The sequence below is a fragment of the Poecile atricapillus genome, chromosome 26 (assembly GCF_030490865.1).
Source record: "Poecile atricapillus isolate bPoeAtr1 chromosome 26, bPoeAtr1.hap1, whole genome shotgun sequence".
Classification (NCBI taxonomy): Eukaryota; Metazoa; Chordata; class Aves; order Passeriformes; family Paridae; genus Poecile; species Poecile atricapillus.
Window position 1 is genome coordinate 5,136,950 of NC_081274.1, and position 20,664 is coordinate 5,157,613.

Below are 20,664 nucleotides of genomic sequence, written 5' to 3' on the forward strand. Positions count from 1 at the left end.
TTTTTATTCATCTCGCAGTTTTGGTGACAAGACTACACCATTATTATGCTTTTCTTTAATAATCCTACTTCTATATTGTTACTCAGACTGGTAGTGCTGGGCCAGGGTTGGGAGAATCAGTTTTTAGACTTAGGGCAAGAAGTAGAAAAAATCTTGATTGCTTTGGATATTTTTGGGAATGTGTGTGCGTGGCTGTTATGATGGCAAGATTTTGGTATGCATTTTTGAATGTTCACCTTTATGCCTCAGTTTTAAAAACTAAGAGCTTTAAAGGTGACCCCCTTAACTTGTAAAGAGATAGTATAGTATTTTTTTCTTCAAAAATGTCACTTTTGGAGTGGCCACATGTGAGTCATCCCATGGCCTCCTGGGAAGAGAAGCTTTGTTCCAGGCAGCCAGGAGAGGAGCTTTAGAAATGCAAATTAACACTGATGGCCCAAAGCCTGCACAATGGCCCAGGGGCTTCCTGCCTGCAGGAGGAATTGGGCTGATTCTCTCTGCCCCTCAGCCCAAGCTCTGCCTGCTTGCACAGATGGAATTTGCACAGCTAAAGGCAGAGCCCATTGTGAGGATATCTGACTCTGCTAGAGGAATTGGTTAAGATGCAAAGGAAAACAGAAAATAGGGAATGTTGTGAAAACTTCACTAAACCAAGTGGGGAGAATCATCCCTGTCCCCATTCCAACATGTGCTGTCACTGTCTATGTTATATAGAGTGTATCAGACCACTGGGGTTTATTTGCTACCACAAGTTCAGGGAAATCAGTTGGGAATCCAAGTATGTGATGATTTAATGAGAGAAAAGCTGACAACTGATGCAGCCCTGGCTGGAGGGAGCACCCAAAAATGGGGAAAAGATGAATGGCCACCAGAACAAATCCTGCAACACCATGGACCAGACCCTGGAACCCAAACAAATTGATATCAGATACCAGAGAAACCATTTATCATTTCAATGGGATAATTAGATTACAGGATGCCATTGAAATAATAACCAACCACACAGCTCCAGCTCCTGACCTTCCTCCCAGCCAATCCACTCAGATGAGGAACACAACATTTCACCATGGGATGGGATCACATTATCTATTAGCAGAAGGAGGCAGAATTTGTGGAAAAGTAAATGATTCAAACTGCTGTTGACAAATAGATGAGAACAGATACCAAAGGAAACAAGAAAGCAGCTCATGAACCAGTCCAAATGAGGAAAGGATGGAAATGGGAAACGTTTTTGTGCTTCCCCAGCAGACCATGGGTTAAAGAAATGCCAGACAGAGCTGTCCCCCTTCAAACCTACACACCAAAAATCCCGTAACTCAGGGATTCCTCCCAGAAAAAAATCTGCTAGGATCTCCCCATATTGAGTGAAAGGGGGGATGGGACCCACAGACTGAGCAGGGGGTCTTGGAACCCCCAAATCTGAGCACGGGGGAGGGGGTTAGAGATTGGAGGAAGGGATGTGGAAGAAGAGTAGGAAAAAGAGAGGGCTGAAACCCCCAAAGTGTGGGGGAAGGTGCTGGGAAACCCAAATTGCATTGAGAGGGGTCAATGGACTGGGGGAAGGATGAGAAAGGGGGAGAGAGGAGACGGAAAGGTGGGCTTGGGATGAAAGAAATGTGGTTCCCAGTCCCGCAGCACTCGATCCCTGGAGCGATTCCCTGCGGCTTGTGGGGAGGAAGATCCGCATTGGGGGGTCCCCAAGCCCCCTGCCCATCCCAGCGTGTCCATCTCGCTGGTGCCCTCGAGCTCCCAGCCCGGCCCCGGCCGCCTGCTCTGCTCCCTGATGGATTTCTCCCCTGCCCACATCCAGCTGAGCTGCTCCCAGGGCCAGCAGCAGCTCTCGGGCCACGTGCTGGCCACTGCCGTGCTCCCCAGCGGGGACTGGAGCCAGCAGCTCCTGGTGCTGCTGGAAACCGCCCCCGGCAATGCGGGCTCAGCTCCAGCTGCCAGGTGGAGCACGTCAGCCTGGAGCACCCCCTGAGCCGGCACTGGGGCACGGCCCGGCCCCCACAGCGCCGCCAGGGTCTGCCAGGACACGGAGGCCATTTGGGGCTCCTGGCCTTAACTGGCAGCCCCTCCTTGAGAACCCCTCTCCCCCTCTCCCAGCTCCCCTCATCCCCCTCTCCCAGCCCTTTCCCACCGCCTCCCGGCCCCGCTCCGCTCACCCCAGAGCTCCTCGCCAGCAGCCGAGAGATGCAGGAGGAGGGGAAGGAGGAGGAGGAGGAGCGGGAGGAAGAGGAGGGGTAGAGGAGGAGCAGGAACTGCAAGAGGAGCAGCAGAGGAGGCCCCACGTGCGTCCATCGCTCTCTGGATCTGCAGCCCCTTCGCGCCGGGAGCATCGGGCCCCGCATCCCGCAGCTCACCGGGGACGGGAACCTCGCCCCGAAGGTCTTAAGCCGTTCTGGCAGGATTTGTTTGAAGGGGAAGGGATATTTGGAGCTCACTCCAAGTATCTTTGGGGACCCCTGTTCCTTTTTCTGGGGCCGGGCCGAGCGATGTTTGGATCTTGCAGGACTCCAAAGCTGACCTGAGATGCCCGGTACCGGCAGGGGGAGGGGAGCAGCGAAAAGGGGGGAGCCCCGGGAGTCCCGGAGCCTGAAATGGGGGCCTGGAGAGGGGGGACCCCGAGAGCCGGGAGTGAGGGGAGCCTGGAGAAGGGGCAGCCCGGAGAAGGGATGAGCCTGCACAGGGGGAAGCCCTGGGACACCAAAGTGGGGACCCCACAGAAGGGGAACCTCAGGGAGGGATTTTTTCCTCTCAGTCCTGATGCTTTGGAGATTTTCATGGACACAAGACACCTGATGACTTCTAGAGATGGACTTGGGCAGGAGGAACCCTGAATCCTAGGTGGTCACCCCTTGTTTTTTTCCCCCAAACCAGACTTCTCATGCCCAAGCAAAAGACAAATGGAGGAGAAGGAGGCAGAGAGGAAGATGCTCTGGGAACCCCAGGCAACAACAGTCAGTACAATAGTGGAGAAAAAAGCATTATCACCAAATACATCTGCCCAGAGGGCAGAACTGGTTGCTTTATTCAGAACACTAGAATTAAGTGAAGGGAAAAGGGTAAACATATGGACTGGCTCAAAGTATGCTTTTGGAGTTGTGCATGTACACGGGGCACTGGGGAAAGAAAGAGGACTGCTGTCTTCTCAAGGCACACACATTAAACATCAAGATGCAGTCCTGCAATTAATAAAAGCAGTACAAAAGCCCAAGCAAGTAGCAATCATGCACTGCAAAGCTCACCAATCAGGAAGCTCCAAAATTCATGAGGGAAATCAGAAAGCAGACTGGACAGCCCGACAAGCTGCTCGAGAAGCGCAAACTACATTAGCATTGATACCTTTAAAAACTAATGTATCTCAATTCAATTTACCCCCAGAACCAAAATATTCAATAGAGGATGAGAAATTGGGACGCTCACTGAATGCACAGAAGAATTCAGAAGGGTGGTATGTGACTACACAGGGACAAGTAGTGGTATCCACCTTGATAATGAGGGAAATTCTACAAATTAAACATAATGAATGTCATTGGAGTGCAGAGGCACTGATTAAATTGATAAAACAAAATTTAATTTCAGTATGGATGTTAAAAATCCAAAATCAGTAATGTCAAAATGTGAAATTTGCTTAAAGAACAATCCAGTGGCTAGACGACAGGCACAATTAGGGAAAACCAGGAGATTATTGGCAAGTAGATTTTGTAGAATTACCAAGAACTCGAGGATACAAATATCTATTGGTAGGGCTTGACACATTTTCAGGATGGCCAGAAGCTCTTCCCTGTTGCACAAATCAAGCAAAGGAGACAGTCAAGTGGTTACTGCAAGAAATCATTCCAAGATTTGGGGTGCCTCTAGGAATATCATCAGATAGGGGCCCACATTTCACAGCCACAGTAGTGAGGGAGGTGAGTAGGTTGCTGGGAATAGCTTGGCATCTCCATACACCATGGAGACCCCAATCCAGTGGACAGGTAGAGAGGATGAATCAGACATTGAAGAGGTAAATCAGCAAAATATGCCAAGAGGCTAAATTGCAGCAGCCACAAGCTTTACCAATAGCACTGCTGAGGATTTGGATAAAGCCTAGAAGCGGGATGTCAGTCAGTCCTTATGAGATATTGGATGGGAAACCATATGAATCCCCTGAACCTAATCCAAATGTACATGTTACAGGGAAGCAAGAGGTGTAGAATTATGTTCTGTCTCTTGGAAAAGCTCGAGCTCGACTTCGGAGCACCCTTGTGTGGAACAGGCCGCTGACTCTTGAGAATCCAGTTCATGACATCCCCCCGGGAGATGAAGTGTACGTTAAAAGCTGGAACGAAGAACCATTAAAAGAAAGGTGGAATGGACCCTATCAGGTACTGTTAACTACCTTGACAGCAGTCAAAGGAGCTGGACTGGATCCCTGCATACATTACACCAGGGTGAAGAAGGTTTCCCCTGCACTGTGGACTGCACAAACTGTAGGGCCAACAAAGCTGCAGATAAAGCGGGTTTGATTGTTTCAAATGTCTAGGTTGCTGGTGACTGTAATGGTGATTATTTCATGGCCTTCACTGCCATCAGTTGGAATCAATGTTACCTTGGGATGTGAAATGCAAAAGGATCAGCTGACAACTCTTCATTTTAGAATGAAGAGGGATGTGGGGGTGCAGCCAGAAACACAAGTGATAAAAGTCTCTAATCCTATTCAGGCAGAAAATGGGATGATTAGATTAATTAAAGATTTTGCCAATGTGCTAAACAGCAGCAAAATAACTGCCTGTCTGCCAATACCAAAGGCAGCAGGAGACGCAATAAATCGGGGAATTATAACATCAAAATTATCTGAAATACAAAAGAATAAAAATGAAAATGTGAGCTGTGAATTGCAAATAGATTACGAGTACCAAAATAAGACAGTGTTTGAAAATGCTGTGAAGCCAAAGTATTCATCTAGATGGGATTGTCATGAAAATGGAGGAAAGTATGAACCAAAACTAGGCTGGGATGGGGGATTAGGGAATTATGGATGGTGTTATGAAAAGGTAGCAAAAGTTATTAAAGAAAAGATTCCTGTGTTGAAGTGGAAGTGTGAAGGACAGGAAGGAGAAGATCGGGCTGAAGCTTGGGACACTGCATGGTCAATGAGTGTGCTTCAGAAATTCCAATCTATGGCAGATAGCCCTTGGTGCATTAAGTGGGAAGGCTCTGAAAATGAAACAGATCCAGGGGTATGGAACACTGCAACCAGTAGTAGAATGGAGGCAGACAAAGTCAATTGGTGGGTATGGAACAAAACTTAGGACTGTACTTCTGATGATGAAGAAATAAAACAAATGCCACCACTAGTAGTAGCTCTGCAAATTGGATGTGCCTGCAGAGGAATCAAACATAAACAAGGTGAAATAAATGACAAGATAGGACAAGAGATCCAAAAGGTAATATGGAGCACAAGTACAATTCAGAGTCCAGGCCAATTTGGATGGGCAGCAAGCGATGGCACCTGGACAACACATTTGCCTGGAGGTGAAAAAGTAAAAGAGATTACTTTAGGCCTCCCCACCTTATGCCCAATTTGGAAAAGGTCCCCATCCAAGGGAGAACATGAACTTCTGCAAATAAGGATGAGATGAGAAGTTCAGGAAAACAAAGCTGAAGATGAAGAAAGATGGCAGGAACCCTCCAGTAGTGTAAAATTTGAGTGGGCTCTGGAATCCTTGTTTGGTCCAATAGCAAATTATAATAATAGAAATATGTTGTACAAACTTACAGGTCAGGTAGAAAGATTGGCAAGAGTTACCAAAGAGGGATTTAGAGAGCTAAATGTACAATTACAAGCCACGACTAAAATGACCCTGCAAAACACATTGGCTTTAGATATGTTATTGTTGAAAGAACACGGAGTATGCAGGTACCTAAAAGGACAAATTGATCACTGCTGCATCCACATCCCAAATGGAACTGCAGATGTAGAACACAACATTAATCCATTAAAACCCATAGAACATGAAGCACAGAAAGAGCAGGAAGATCTGACCACAAGTTGGGTACATACAATTTTTTAAGGGTTGGGATGGAATGTGAGCTCCTGGATCAAATCTATTCTTGAGAGTCTGATAATCCTACTAATTGTGTTCTTAACAATCTGGTTAATCTATGCAGTTGTGAAAGGAGAGATAAAGAAAAGAGTATCCTGGAACCAGAAGATAATAAAGGCACTGACACGGGACAGAGATCCACATCCGCATTTGTCATCTCCAAGTCCTCCAGAGTGTAACAACGCTTACGACAACTGTGGATTCGAAGATGAACATCAAGTATAAACTCAGAAAAAGGAGTGTATATAGTGAAAGCATTACACTTATTAAAGTGAAATACTTCCAAAGAGGGGAAATACGTTACAATGGGGTTAAATGTTTCTGAAAATGTTTCTTAAAATCATGCAGAGGTAGGCCACAACAATGCTTGGTACTAGGGATGGTCTAGCAAACTGAAATGTTTACGGTAACAGGAACTGGTACTTGGGGTCTCCAAGATACCCACCAGAGGTAAGATTCGTACATGTTCATGCAAGGATGAGCTAACTCTCATGAAGCAATATAGATAAAGATAATGAAGATTTATTAATGAAGCAATATTGGTAAGGTTGTTATAGTCATTACTGCTACAGCTGAAATTGCAGAAATATGTGCACTTTGGACAAATACGATGGAGCTAGATTTGAGTTGCTGATACCCCCAGTTCCAGCGCGTTTCAATAAAGCACCTGCATATAATCAGTCTGTGATTATGTGTGTTCCTGAACGCTAACAAAGACTGATCAAAAACTTCCAAAACACCAAAAATCTGAAATCCCCCCAAAATAGAAAGATTCAGCTCCCACAAAAAAACAAAACACCAACATTTAGCCCAATAAAGCTCAGAAACTCCAAGATTCAGCCCGGGCACTCGCTGCATGGGGGGGTGAGGGGGGCAATGAGGCCGGGCCGGAGCAGGGGGTGCCTGAGAGAGGCCCCGAGCCCGGGGGAAGCCCCTGCAGAGCCATGGAAGTGGCTCCTGGCCGGACTCGGGGATCCCCCTGGCGATCCCCGCTGGAGCAGCCTGCTCCTGAGGGACTCTGGCCCCTGCCAGGGACCCCAGGCTGCAGCAGGACAAGGATTCCTGTCCCTCAGGGGGAGGCACTGACATGACCTGACTGTGACTCCCATCCCTGTGCCTCTGGGCGGGGAGGGGGACGGAGAGGGGCAGAAAGTTAAGCCCGGGAAGGAGGGACAGCTGGGGGGAAGACGGATTTCCGGAGGAATTACTTTACTTCTCATTTTCTTGCTCTGACACGTTCCATAATAAATTCGATTAATTTCCCCAAATCAGGTGTGCTGTGCCCGTGACCAGGGATTGAACTGTCCCCACCCTCATCCAGACCCCCGAGCCTTTCCTTGTGTGTTCTGCTCCCCGCCCGGGACAGGAAGCAGAGTCACAGAGTTTTGGCCTCGCTCCGGCATAGCCCTGCTCCATCCCGGACTCACCCCCAGCTCGCAGCGCCCTCAGCTCCCGGGCACCCCGAGCTCCCGGCGCTTCAGCGCAGCGGCGCTTCCTTGGCCTCCTGCCCGGGCCGGGCCCAGCGCCGGGGCCGCTCCTCAGCCCAGGCTAACGAGAAATGGCGGAGCTCAGCCCAAGGCAGGCGAGGCCGTGCCGTGTGCAGAGCCCGCCGCTGGCTGCCATTGGCTGCTTCTGCCGTCACTCGTGGCTCTGGCGCGCGCTGATTGGGCAGAGCGGGGACAAGCCCGGCCCCGCTGGCGCCCCCAGGGCGGCCGTGGGGCAGGAGAGCCGCCATTGCCGGAGCGTCTGTGCGGGCCCGGCAGCGGCGGCAGCAGCGGCCGGAGCCCGGTGAGGCGGCGGCGGAGCTCGGAGGCGGCCCCAGCGCAGCGTCCCGGGCACAGCGCAGCCACCTCCGGCCTCCCGACACGAAGCGGGACGAGCCAGCGCTGCTCCGCCACCGCCTCCTGCCGAGGCCCCAGCGGCAAGGAGACCGCGGGCAGCCGCTCCCGCAGCGCCCTCAGCCCAGGGCCAACACGGGCCGGCCACGGCACAAGCCACCCGCCACAGCCCCCTGCCGCCCCCTCCCGGGCCCGCAGCGAGCCCCGAGCCCCCGCAGAACCGAGCGCGGCTCCCACCTGCGATGGCCGGGGCCGCCTCCGAGCTCCGCCGCCGCCTCACCGGTTGTTATAAAAGAAATTACAATTTTGACAACTAGGTCCCTTGGGTTAATGGCAGTTTAATTAAAAATGAATACAATTTAGTAAATTGAATAGTAATTTGATATAATAAAAGAATACAGTTTAGTAAAAGAATATCATTTAGCAAAAAATTACAATTTAGATCTATAATTTGCCAGTAATTAAGTATGATTAAAGCATAAGCAAAACCGACCGGGGTACGGGTTCCTCACCCTGCCTCATGTACAGAGCAAAGCACTTCAAGCTAAACTGATATAGTGTATGCTTATACATATTCATTAATGCTTCCTGTAAATTTCCTCCTATTTCAAATTTTTCTGACTTTAGGTCACTTTTCTTCACGGCACATGCTTCACTTGTTGTTAGGGGGTCTTCAGTCTTCTTTTGGGGGTCTTTTGGTGAAGGCTTCTCCTCTTCCTCATTGTCCTTCGGATAACCTTACAGGTTTGTGTGTGCGTACTAAGCATTGTGTTATGTTACTCTACTAATTAGTCTGATATTTACTGATTTTTAGGCCCAATGCCTAAAGGTGTTCTAATTTTGTCCATCTCAAGGACGTTTTGGTCTTGAGACATCACTTATCTTCTAAACTACCTCCTGTACCTAAATTTTAACATGTAACATCTGCAAAGGGGTACATCTGCCTTGTAACACTGATTCTTTTGGTTGCTTCTAATAATAACTTTCCAAATAGTTACAATTTAGTCAGCACGAATCAATTCCATTTATTTTAATACCCCATTTCTCCTTTTGATTACATTTATTCATGCCTTTTTTTAAAAAAAACATAAACTTGAATCTTATTTTTTTATCTTCTCAATAATTTCATTTCTTGCATTTACTTTATTTTCATTTCTAATTTTTTAACATTTTTCATGCTGTATCAAGCTTTTTGCACTCTCTTTCAAATTTAGTTAACTTTTTTTTGAGCTATTATAGTTTCTTTTCGTTCAGTATTCCTTGAATTACTGAATGGATTAGTCTAATAAGGCATGAAATTATACAAAATAGAAACAATAATCTTAATATAAAACACTATGCCATATATTTTAACTTATTCCACTAAGTACTTCTAAAAAGGTTATCTCACTAATCAGTCTTCAAAATAAAATTCTATTTTTGAACTGGTATATATATCTTTAGCAATTTTTGTGATGGCTTTTCTATAATCATTTATCTTTGTACAACACTCAGATTTGTTAAACTTTCTACAAACTCCCCCTTCTTCAGCTAACAAATACTCCAGGGCAATTCTGTTTTCATAAACAAATGTTCACATTTGTGAATGTTGCTTGGCCAGCAGCTTTAGGGCAGTAGAGGTGTGGTTTGAAACAACTTTAACTACTGTCTGCAGCTTTATGAACTGATTCAATAGATAGATTTGGGTTCTGTATCTCTAAGATCCATCTGCAGCTCAAGTGGCTGGGTCATCTCTCTGCAGGCCATTTGTCTTCATTTCTGGTTTCTTCTTGCTTTTGGAAAGTCAAGGTTCAAGTCTCTTTTATTGTTATTTAATGTTTCATAAAGTGGTGTTCCTAACATATTGCTCCTGGACCTCGAAGAAGGAGGGTCATGTAACTCTTAAGATACAGGTTCTTCTCCACCTTTGAGGTAATTCACTCTATGCTCTTTACTCACAAATTTAATATATTCTATCAGGGGCTTTCCATTTGTTACTTGTTGTACCTGGTTGTTCCCAATAGAATTTTAGGTCACTTATGGATTGGTAAGGGTTAGCTCCAGAACTTTTATACCAGCACAAATCAACATGGTTATCCTACAATTAGTTTCTTTTTGTCATTCTCTAATATCCAGCAGGAGTTTTTGGTGGCCAGGTGTTAGTATTGTTATCTGATACAAACTGTTTTAATTATTTGATGATTCAAACTTTATCTTCCAGGTCATTTTAATGTCTTGGAAGTTTGAGTAAGATTTCATTTTAAAAATTGGTCTGGAGCTAGACTCTCACTTTCCCACAGCTATTTTTTAGCTATTTTAAGTCTTTCACAAATTTAACATTTAAATAATTTTAGTTCTGTAACTACTTCTTGCATTTAACTTACAAAAATATTTTAGTTATGGTTGGCCAATCTCAGTTGCTATACTGCTGTTTCAACTGTTCACACTACTTATTCATTTTGTCTAATTCTTCCCCTGAGATTTTTTTATACTTTTATAAAATTACAGTGATTGTAACAGGCAGCATTAACATATGGATGTGCCACAAACACAGATTTTATCTTGTTTTTGCATTTGTCATATTTGTTTGCATTTGTCACATGGATCAGAATTATTGTGATTTTGTTTTTGCATAGTTTGTTTGCTCATTGTTTGCTTTTGTGCTGCTTGTTTTAATATCGCTTGTTTCTTTCTTATTTTTTTGGATTCTGTCCCATCCTGCTTTATGGTCTTGGCCAGTTGCCAAGGGTATCTTAATGAACACAGTGAAAATAATCCTCAGGAGTTTTCACTCTCTACCTTCCTCAAGGCCCCTTGGGCTGCAGCCAAGGGCCGAGGTGCCGCTCTTCTTGGTAGCAAAGTTTATACCCTGGGGTCTGGTCACTGACACGTTTGGTCTCACTGCTACCCTTGGCCTCATAAGGTTCCTATGAGCCACTTCAATTCTGCTTGTTTCAAGGATGGCACAGATTTCACAGCACTGTCTTATCTCTCTCTCTCTCTCTCTTAGTCAGTTATATTTTTTTTCTTTTAATTTAAACTACTAAAGCTCCAGAGATGTGCCAACTACAATAAAAGTTACTTTTTACACAACTTCAGTTAGAAATTTATTAATAAAACTTTAATTAACAGGGGCTTCTTTTAGCAAAATTTTTGCTGTTAAATAAATAAAACATTTAGTCAAAACCATTTATATTTACTATACAAAATATTGAAAAACAAACATATTTAAAAAATACGGAAATTTAAGTTTCTGTGAAAAAAACCTGTGCTACATGTTTTTAACACTTATAATGCACATAACACAACTGTAACACACCATTTAGATACTATATATTCATAAAATGTGTTTGTGCTTCACAGACTCTAAGCAAGGCAGAATTTGTCTTTTGAATGTCTAAATATAATAAACCAAACCAAATTAATGCCAGGTTGTAACAAATGGTCAGTTGTGTTATATGTTAGAGTTCACTTGGCACAGCCAGCACTGCACACTTTTCAGTTAAATGGGATTTAGGTAGTGCTGCTGTTTCTATTTCCAGCAAAATATCTTTAGATGAAGGAACAGTTTTACCTCTTTTTTTTTTTTTTCCTACTTTTTAGTTTGTAAAGGATACAACAGATAACTCTCGCTTTCTTGTGTTTTAGTAAGGAATTTATCTTTCCCCACACCCCGGGAAACTACAGGGTAGCATAGTCGCTCTCTTCTTGATAAAAAGGTTCTTTTGAATTTACATACTGATTTAAAGCTTAACAAATCTAATCTTTAAACGATCCAAACTTTGGCCAATTCAAATGATATTTTCGGATCATTTTCTTTGTCTATTTAAACAAATAATAATTAATCATTTTCTGCTTGTTTTTCCTCTCTGGGATTCCCATGTATTCCATGTATTCCCCTAGATTGGAGTTCCTGGGTTTTGGCATCGAATTGTTATAAATGACTTTCAAATTTCCAAATAATCAATCTAATTAATTGATAATATACTTTAATAAATTGGATACAAAATAATAAAAGAATACAATTTAGTAAAAGAATACAATTTAGTAAGAAAGATAAAATTTAGTAGATATATTCAGATATATATTTATATATATATATGTGTGAATATAATTGGCCAGTGGTTACAAATGGTTAAGGCATAAGCAAAACCGACCCGGGGTACGGAGGGGGTTCCCCACCCTGCCTCACGTACAGAACAAAGCACTTCAAGCTAACCTTATATACTGTATGCTTATACATATTCATTTATGTTTCCCATATGTTTTCTCCTATTTCCGATTTTGCTGACTTTAGGTCACTTTTCATCACGGTACATGCTTCACTTGTTGTTAGGGGGTCTTCAGTTTTCTTTTGGGGGTCTTTTGGCGAAGGCTTCTCCTCTTCCTCATTGTCCTTTGGATAACCTTACAGGTTTGTGTGTGTGTACTAAGCATTGTGTTAGGTTACTCTACTCATTAGTCTGATATTTACTGGGTTTTAGGCCCAATGCTTAAAGTCGTTCTAATTTTGTCCATCTCAAGGCCGTTTTGGTCTTGAGACACCATTTATCTTCTAAACTACATCCTGTACCTCAATTTTAACATGTAACATCTGCAAAGGGGTACATCTGCCTTATAACACTGATTCTTTTGGTTGCTTCTGATAATAACTTTCCAAATAGTTACAATTTAGTCAGCACGAATCAATTCCATTTATTACACAACCTCCCGGGCCCGCAGCGAGCCCCGAGCCCCCGCAGAACCGAGCGCGGCTCCCACCTGCGATGGCCGGGGCCGCCTCCGAGCTCCGCCGCCGCCTCACCGGGCTCCGGCCGCTGCTGCCGCCGCTGCCGGGCCCGCACAGACGCTCCGGCAATGGCGGCTCTCCTGCCCCACGGCCGCCCTGGGGGCGCCAGCGGGGCCGGGCTTCTCCCCGCTCTGCCCAATCAGCGCGCGTCAGAGCCACGAGTGACGGCAGAAGCAGCCAATCGCAGCCAGCGGCGGGCTCTGCACACGGCACGGACTCGCCTGCCTTGGGCTGAGCTCCGCCATTTCTCGTTCGCCTGGGCTGAGGAGCGGCCCCGGCGCTGGGCCCGGCCCGGGCAGGAGGCCAAGGAAGCGCCGCTGCGCTGAAGCGCCGGGAGCTCGGGGTGCCCGGGAGCTGAGGGCGCTGCGAACTGGGGGTGAGTCCGGGATGGAGCAGGGTTATGCCGGAGCGAGGCCAAAACTCTGTGACTCTCCTTCCTGTCCTGGGCGGGGAGCAGAACACACAAGGAAAGGCTCGGGGGTCTGGATGAGGGTGGGGACAGTTCAATCCTTGGTCACGGGCACAGCACACCTGACTTGGGGAAATTAATTGAATTCATTATCAAGCATGTCAGAACAAGAAGACGAGAAGCAACGTAATTTCTACGGAAATCCATCTTCCCCCCAGCTGTCCCTCCTTCCCGGGCTTAACTTTGTGCCCCTCTCCGTCCCCCTCCCCGCCCAGAGGCACAGGGATGGGGGTCACAGTCAGGTCATGTCAGTGCCTCCCCCTGAGGGACAGGAATCCTTGTCCTGCTGCAGCCTGGGGTCCCTGGCAGGGGCCAGAGTCCCTCAGGACCAGGCTGCTCCAGCGGGGATCGCCAGGGGGATCCCCGAGTCCGGCCAGGAGCCACTTCCATGGCTCTGCAGGGGCTTCCCCCGGGCTCGGGGCCTCTCTCAGGCACCCCCTGCTCCGGCCCGGCCTCATTGCCCCCCTCACCCCCCCATGCAGCGAGTGCCCGGGCAGGGAGATGCACGATTTTCACGGGGCTGAATCTTGGAGTTTCTGAGCTTTATTGGGCTGAATGTTGGTGCTTTGTTTTTTTGTGGGAGCTGAATCTTTGTATTTTGGGTGATATCAGATTTTTGGTGTTTTGGAAGTTTTTGATCTGTCTTTGTTAGCGTTCAGGAACACACAGAATCACAGACTGAATATATGCAGGTGCTTTATTGAAGCGTGGGTGAACTAGGGGTATCAGTAACCCAAATCTAGTTCCATTGTCTTTGTCCAAAGTGCACATATTTCTACAATTTCAGCTGTAGCAATAATCACTGTAACAACCTTATCAATATTGCTTCATTAATATCGGTTGATTAACTTTATCTATATTGCTTCATGAGAGTTAGCTCATCCTTGCACGAACATGTACGAATCTTATCTCTGGGTGGGTATCTTGGAGATCCCAAGTACCAGTTCCCATTACCGTAAACATTTCAGCTTGCTAGACCATCCCTGATACCAAACATTCTTGTGGCCTACCTCTACATGATTTTAAGAAACATTTTCAGAAACATTTAACCCCATAGTAACATCTTGATGTTTGCAGGATGTTTGTGGTGAATCTTGGTGTCCTGGAGGTTCTTACAGACACAAGATGCCCAATGACTTTTTGAGATGAACTTGGGCAAGGAGGAATCCCCAGCCCAAGACATTCTTCTCTTGTTTTTTCCCCAAACCAGGATTTTTCATTCCCAAACTGAGGCCAGATGGAGGAGGAGGAAAAGCCCCAGAGATCCCACACAAGGAGGGTCTGCAAACCCAGCCCAAGGAGCTGTGAAGAGGAAAGATCCCCCCAGTGCCAGGAAGGCGGCCGGAGATCCAGCCAGAGCTCAGAGCTGGGGGAGAAGCCCCACAGGTGCTTGGAATGTGGGAAGGGCTTCAGCCAGAACTCCCACCTGATGCAGCACCAGGTGATCCACACTGGGGAAAAGCCCTACGAGTGTGGGGAATGTGGGAAGAGCTTCAGCCAGAGCTCCAGCCTGAGGAAACACCAGAGGATCCACATGGGGGAATGGCCCTACACCTGCTTGGATTGTGGGAAGAGCTTTGGTCAGAGCTCCACCCTGACAAATCACCAGCTCATCCACACCGGGGAGAAGCCCTACGAGTGTCCCAAGTGTGGGAAGAGGTTTCAGACTAGCTCCACTCTCATCAGACATGAGCGGATTCACACAGAGGAGAGGCCCTTCCGCTGCCCTGACTGCGGGAAGAGCTTCAACCGCAACTCCATCCTCACCGTCCACCGGCGCATCCACACTGGGGAGAGGCCCTACGAGTGTCCCCATTGTGGGAAGAGCTTCTCACAGAGATCTAACTTGACCCAACACCAACAGAGTCACTAGTAAGGGAAGCCCTGCGAGTGCCCCAAGTGCGGGAAGAGCTTCGTGCGCTGCTCCAGCTCCATCCCCCATGGGAGGATCGGCATTGGATGATCCCCAGTGACCCCCGTTGGGCAGAGCCCTGGTGATCCGTGGTCCTGGTGATCGGTGTTGGGAAGACACCTGGCTGGGAGGCTCCACATCTTCCTGGCTCCCTGTGGGCACCTGGATGGACACAGGAGCAGGAACATCCATTTGGACACAGATCAACAATGGGAATTCCTTGGGGAAAGCAGATTTGTTGACTTTCAATCCCAGAAAACTGTTTGTTAAACGTAACAGAATTCACAAGCCCTATTTGTTATACTTCAAGATGTTGTTCTTCCCAACACCTCTCCTTCCTTTTCTTGGAATTCAGCATAAAGTTAGAGTCAAAAAGTTTTCCAAGTGCTCTTGCTGCGTGAGGCCACATTGTGTCTTTCATTCAGCAATTAATGAAGCAAACACAAATTTTCTACTGAGACCCTTCTGCTCCCTTCCAAATCACTACTCAAGAACAAGCCTCAGGCACATGCCCATAGTCCCTCTCTGCCAGCAGCTCCGAGCTGCATTGCACAGTGCTTGCTGTGCCCCAGAGAGCACAAAGCAGGCTGGCCTGGTGCCCCTGAATATTTCTGCAAAACCCTCTGCATTTCACACCTTTGCTCTGGCTCAGTGAAGAGCTCCAGGATTGCAGGTGCTTGGTCCCAGAGCTGTGTGAGGCACTGGCTCGTGCAGATGTGCCCTGACTTGCTGTCACTGCCTCACGCTGGGCTCGGTTCCCCTGGCAGAAATGCCGTGCCTGAAGGACACTGCCCTGTGCTGGAGCCTGCGGAGCAGCCCGGCTCCCTCCCCCTGTGCCCAGAGTGCTGCACACACTGCTGACCATTGCCAGGAGTTCCAGGGCAGGCGGCAGAAGAGCAGGAATGGTCAGGCAGGGCACCAGCCCTGGGCTGCTCTTTGCCTTTCTCTCCTCCTGTGCAGACTCCAGACAGCCCATGGCACCAGTGTGTGCTGTGCCCAGCACGGCGCCGCTTCCCCTCAGGAGCAGCCAGCTGCCAGCTTGGCTCTGAGAGCGGAGGATTTGCCTGGTGCCAGCAAGAGGCAGCCAGGGCCAGGCTGCTGCCTCTTGCAGCTCCAAGGGCCTCCTTCCAGCCTGCCTCTGCCGAGGCTCAGGCTTCTCCGGGCTCTGCCAGGGCTCTGCTGGGGCTCCAGCCTGGCCAAGGCCGGGCCCGCTCTCACCTCACAGTCGCTGACAGCTCTGCACCACAGGAGACCTTGCACAGCACCCTCACTGCTCTTTCTGCTTTCTCTCTTCAGCCAGACTCTCCTCCAGCCAAAGAGATTGCACTTAGGGATACAAATCCAAGTGGCAGGAACCCAAATGTTCTCGAGTCACATCTGCACAGCCTGCATCTGCACAGGATGTTTGCGTTGCACCGCTCCTCCTTTGGTTTTTCCTGCAAATGCCATTGCTGTTCGTGCCTCAAATAGAAATGCCAGAGCTGGGAAATACTTGTCCAGTTGGCCATATTCCAAAGGCAGTGTGGCCTGGAGAGGATGAATGAAGAAGAGCCTTCCCCACTTACAAACCATACCAAAGAAGCCATCAATGTCACTTTCCACCTTGTCCTGGGCGACTTTATGATACTTGTATTCCCAGTCGCCTGGTTTATGTTACATACTAAGTTCTGCACCTTTAAGACTGGCTCTGAGAGTGAAGGGGGGCAGAAGAAGCCGCAGTTTGTGTTAAAAGAAGACATCACTCCCCCATATCCTGCTCCTGGACTGTGGTGTCTGCAGTACGGACAGACAGCGGGACAGAGCTTCTCTTTGACTTTTAGTTAGTTTTAGCTAGCTGAGGCAGAGGAGCTCCCTGGACTTATCTTCCTTTTTTCTTGGATCTGTGCAAACCTGCTCTGGACTGAAAGACACCCAGACAAACCCCAGGAGCTCATGCCTGTGTCCCACCGGGGCCTATGCCTTGGCACTATCCAGTGCCAGAGGGACTGATAAGAACCTGAGCAAGCCAAGTTAAACCACATGAAAAGGACTTTTCTTCCTAGATTCACCATTTCATCAAACAGTGAGAGGTTTTATTGTTCAATATTATTCAATTTCTGTTAAATAAACAGTTTTTTCCACTTCTCTCCAAAGAATTTTTTTTTTCCCGAACCAGTAGGGGGGAGGGGTCATTTGAATTTTGCTTTCCTGGGGGAACTCCATTTAGAGGTTCTCTCCCAAATGTACCCTAAACTAGGACACATGGTCATCTCATGGTCACAGTCCTCTCATGGTCATGGTCATCTCTTGGTCTCAATATTTCATGTTCGTGGTCATCTCGCAGTTGTAGTTGTGTCATCATCACAGTCATGGTCATTTCCTGATCACAGTCATCTCATGGTCGTTGTCACCCCATGGTCACAAGCATTTCATAGCCATGGTCATATTGTGGTCACCTCATGGTCATCTCTTAATCCAAATCATCTCATGGTCATGGTTGTGTCATGGTCATTGCATGGTCATGGTCATCTCATGGTCATTTCATGGGTATCTCATGGTCATCTCATGGCCACAGTCACATCATGGTCATCTTACAGCCATAGTTGTGCCATAGTCATGGTTATTCCATGGTCGTGGTCATCTCATTGTAATGACCATCTCATGGTCTTGATTACCACATGGCCATGGTGTGCTGTGGTCATCTCTTGGTCACAATCACCACATGCTCACGGTCATGACATGGTCATCTCTTGGTCATGGTCATGTCATTGTTACCTCATGGTCATCTCATGGTCAGCTCGTGGCCACAATCACATCATGGTCACCTCACAGCTGTGGTTGTGTCATGGGCATGGTTATCTCTTGGTCAGCTCATAGTCAGAATCATGTCATGATCTCTATCCTTTCATGGTTGTGGTTGTATTACGATCACAATCATGGTCATCTCATGGCCTTGATCACCACATGGCCATGGTTGCATTGTGGTCATGTCTTGGTCACAGTCATCACATGCTCATGATCACCCCATGGTCATGGTCGTGTCATGGTCACATTCATGGTCATCTCACTGTAATAGTCATCTTATGATCATGGGTGTGTCATGGTCATGATAATCTCACGATCATCTCATGGTCTTGATCATCTCATGGTCACAGTCGTCTCACTGTAATAGTCATCTTATGATCATGGGTGTGTCATGGTCATGATAATCTCATGATCATCTCATGGTCATCTCATGGTCTTGATCATCTCATGGTCACAGTCATCTCACTGTAATGGTCATGTCCCAGTCACCTCACAATCATGGTCACACATGGCCATGGTGTGTTGTGATCATCTCATGGTCATCTCTTGGTCACAATCATCTCATGCTCATGGTCACCTCATAGTCATGGTCATCTCATTGTAATGGTCATCCCATGATCATGGTCATTCCATGGCCATGGTTGTGTCATGACCACAGTCATGGTCATTGCATGGTTATGGTCATTTTATGATCATCTCATGATCAACTCATTTGCCACAATCTTATCATGGTCATCTCTCAGTGGTGTTTGGGTCATGGTCATGGTTATCTTATGACCTCACGCCCATTGCATGGTCATTTCCTGATAGTCATCATCTCATCCTCTCAGTCATCTCATTGTCATGGTCATCTCATGGTCACAATCACATCATGGTAACCTCATGACCATCTCATGTTCACAATGATCTCATGAGCATGGTCATCTCATGGTCATCTCATGGTCATCTCTTGGTCACAGCCATCACATGCTCAAAGTAATCTCACATGCATGGTCATCTCATCATGATGGTCCATGACCATGGCTGTGTCATGGTCACAGTCAGGGTCATTGCATGCTCATGGCCATCTCATGCTCATGGTCATCTCATACTCATGGTCATCTCATACTCATGGTCATCTCATGGTCACAATCACGTCATGGTCATCTCACAGTCAACTCATGGCCAATCATAACATGGTCATTTCATGGTTGTGGTTTTGTCATGGTCAAGGTCATCTCATGGTCACAGTCATTTCCTGATCACTGTCCTCTCATGGTCAACTCACAGTCACCTGATGGTTACGATCATCTCACATCCATGGTCATGTCATGGTCATGTCATAGCCATGTCATGGCCATGATTCTATTTTGGTCTTCTCGTGTCACGGTCATCTCACTGTAAGGGTCATCTCACAGTCACCTCATGATCATGGTCACACATGGCCATGGCCATCTCAAGGTCATCTCTTGCTCACAATTATCTCATGCTCATGGTCACCTCATAGTCCTGGTTATATTGTTGTAATGGTCATTCCATGGTCCTGGTCATCTCATGATCATGGTCATCTCATGGTCAGTCATCTCATGGCCATTTCATGGTCATGGTCATTTCCTGATCACCATCATCTCATGGTCATGGTCATCTCATTGTAATGGTCATGGTTCATATCATGGTCATGGTCATCATATGGTCATAGTCATCTCAAGGTCATGGTTGTGTCATGGTCATCTCATGATCATCTTGTGGCCATCTTATGGTCACTATCCTGTCATGGTCTTGATCCTGTCATGATCATGTTGTGGTTATCTCACGGTCATGGTCACCCCATAGTCATCTCAAAATCACCACATGGTCACAATGGTCTCATGGCCATGGTTGTGATGTGGTCATCTCATGGTCATCTCTTGGTCACAATCATCTCATGTTCATAGTTGCCTCATTATGGTCATCTCATGGTCATTGTATCACGACCATGGTCATCTCTTGCTCATCTCATGGTCTTTATGACCCCATGCCCATGGTTAAGTCATGGTCACCTCACAGTCATCTCATTAACTTGATCGCCTCATGGCTGTGTCATGGTCATGAAATGCTCATGGTCATGAAATGCTCACAGTCATCTTGTGGTCATCTTATGGCCATAGTCATGTCACGGCCACAGTCATAGTCATGTCATGGTCATGGTCATTTCCTGAGCACCATCATCTCATGTTCATTGTCGTCTCCTGATCACAATCATCCCATGTTCATGCTCATGCTCCTCTCATGGTCACGATCTCATGCTCATGGCTGTGTTGTGGTCATCTGACTGTCACAGTCCTCTCATGGTCATGATATCTCATGGGCATGGTCACAGTCATGGTCATCACATGGTCATGGTCACCTCACGATCATCTCATGGTCAACTCATGGCCACAATCATATCATGGTTATGCCATGGTAATGGTTGTGTCATGGTCACCTCATGATTGTCTCATGGTCAACTCATGGCCACAATCATATCATGGTTATGCCAGGATCATAGCTGACTCATCTCATGGTCACAGTCACAGCCATCTCATGGTCATCATCATGGCCATCTCATGGTCATGAATAGCAATGGGGAACAAAGACACAAGGACTTCCTTGCTTGCTTCAAAGATCCTTTATTGTAACCAACTGAGCCTTTTTATACTTGAAACATAACCCAAACTTAACAAAACCTAACCCAGACTTAACCAAACCTAACCCAAACTTAACCAAACCTAACCCAAACTTAACAAAACCTAACCCAAACCTAACCAAGCCTGACCCAAACTTAACCAAACTTAACTAAACCG

At 46.9% G+C, this 20,664-nt stretch overlaps 2 protein-coding genes and 1 pseudogene across 2 annotated transcripts in view; 2 read left to right on the top strand and 1 right to left on the bottom strand.

Moving 5' to 3' along the window:
- The window catches only part of LOC131588549 (zinc finger protein 239-like), a 135,224-nt gene extending 119,502 nt beyond the window's left edge, over positions 1-15,722 (top strand). Inside the window, exon 3 of the mRNA XM_058857479.1 lies at positions 14,554-15,722. Within this exon, the coding sequence (XP_058713462.1) occupies positions 14,554-15,040 (487 nt within the window). The 3' untranslated portion in view covers positions 15,041-15,722. The remainder of the gene's footprint in view (positions 1-14,553) is intronic.
- Positions 1-20,664, top strand: part of LOC131588627 (zinc finger protein 239-like) — a 369,862-nt gene that overhangs the window by 72,032 nt on the left and 277,166 nt on the right. The gene's annotated exons all lie outside the window — the stretch shown is intronic.
- The window catches only part of LOC131588524 (zinc finger protein 345-like), a 93,135-nt pseudogene that overhangs the window by 7,577 nt on the left and 64,894 nt on the right, over positions 1-20,664 (bottom strand).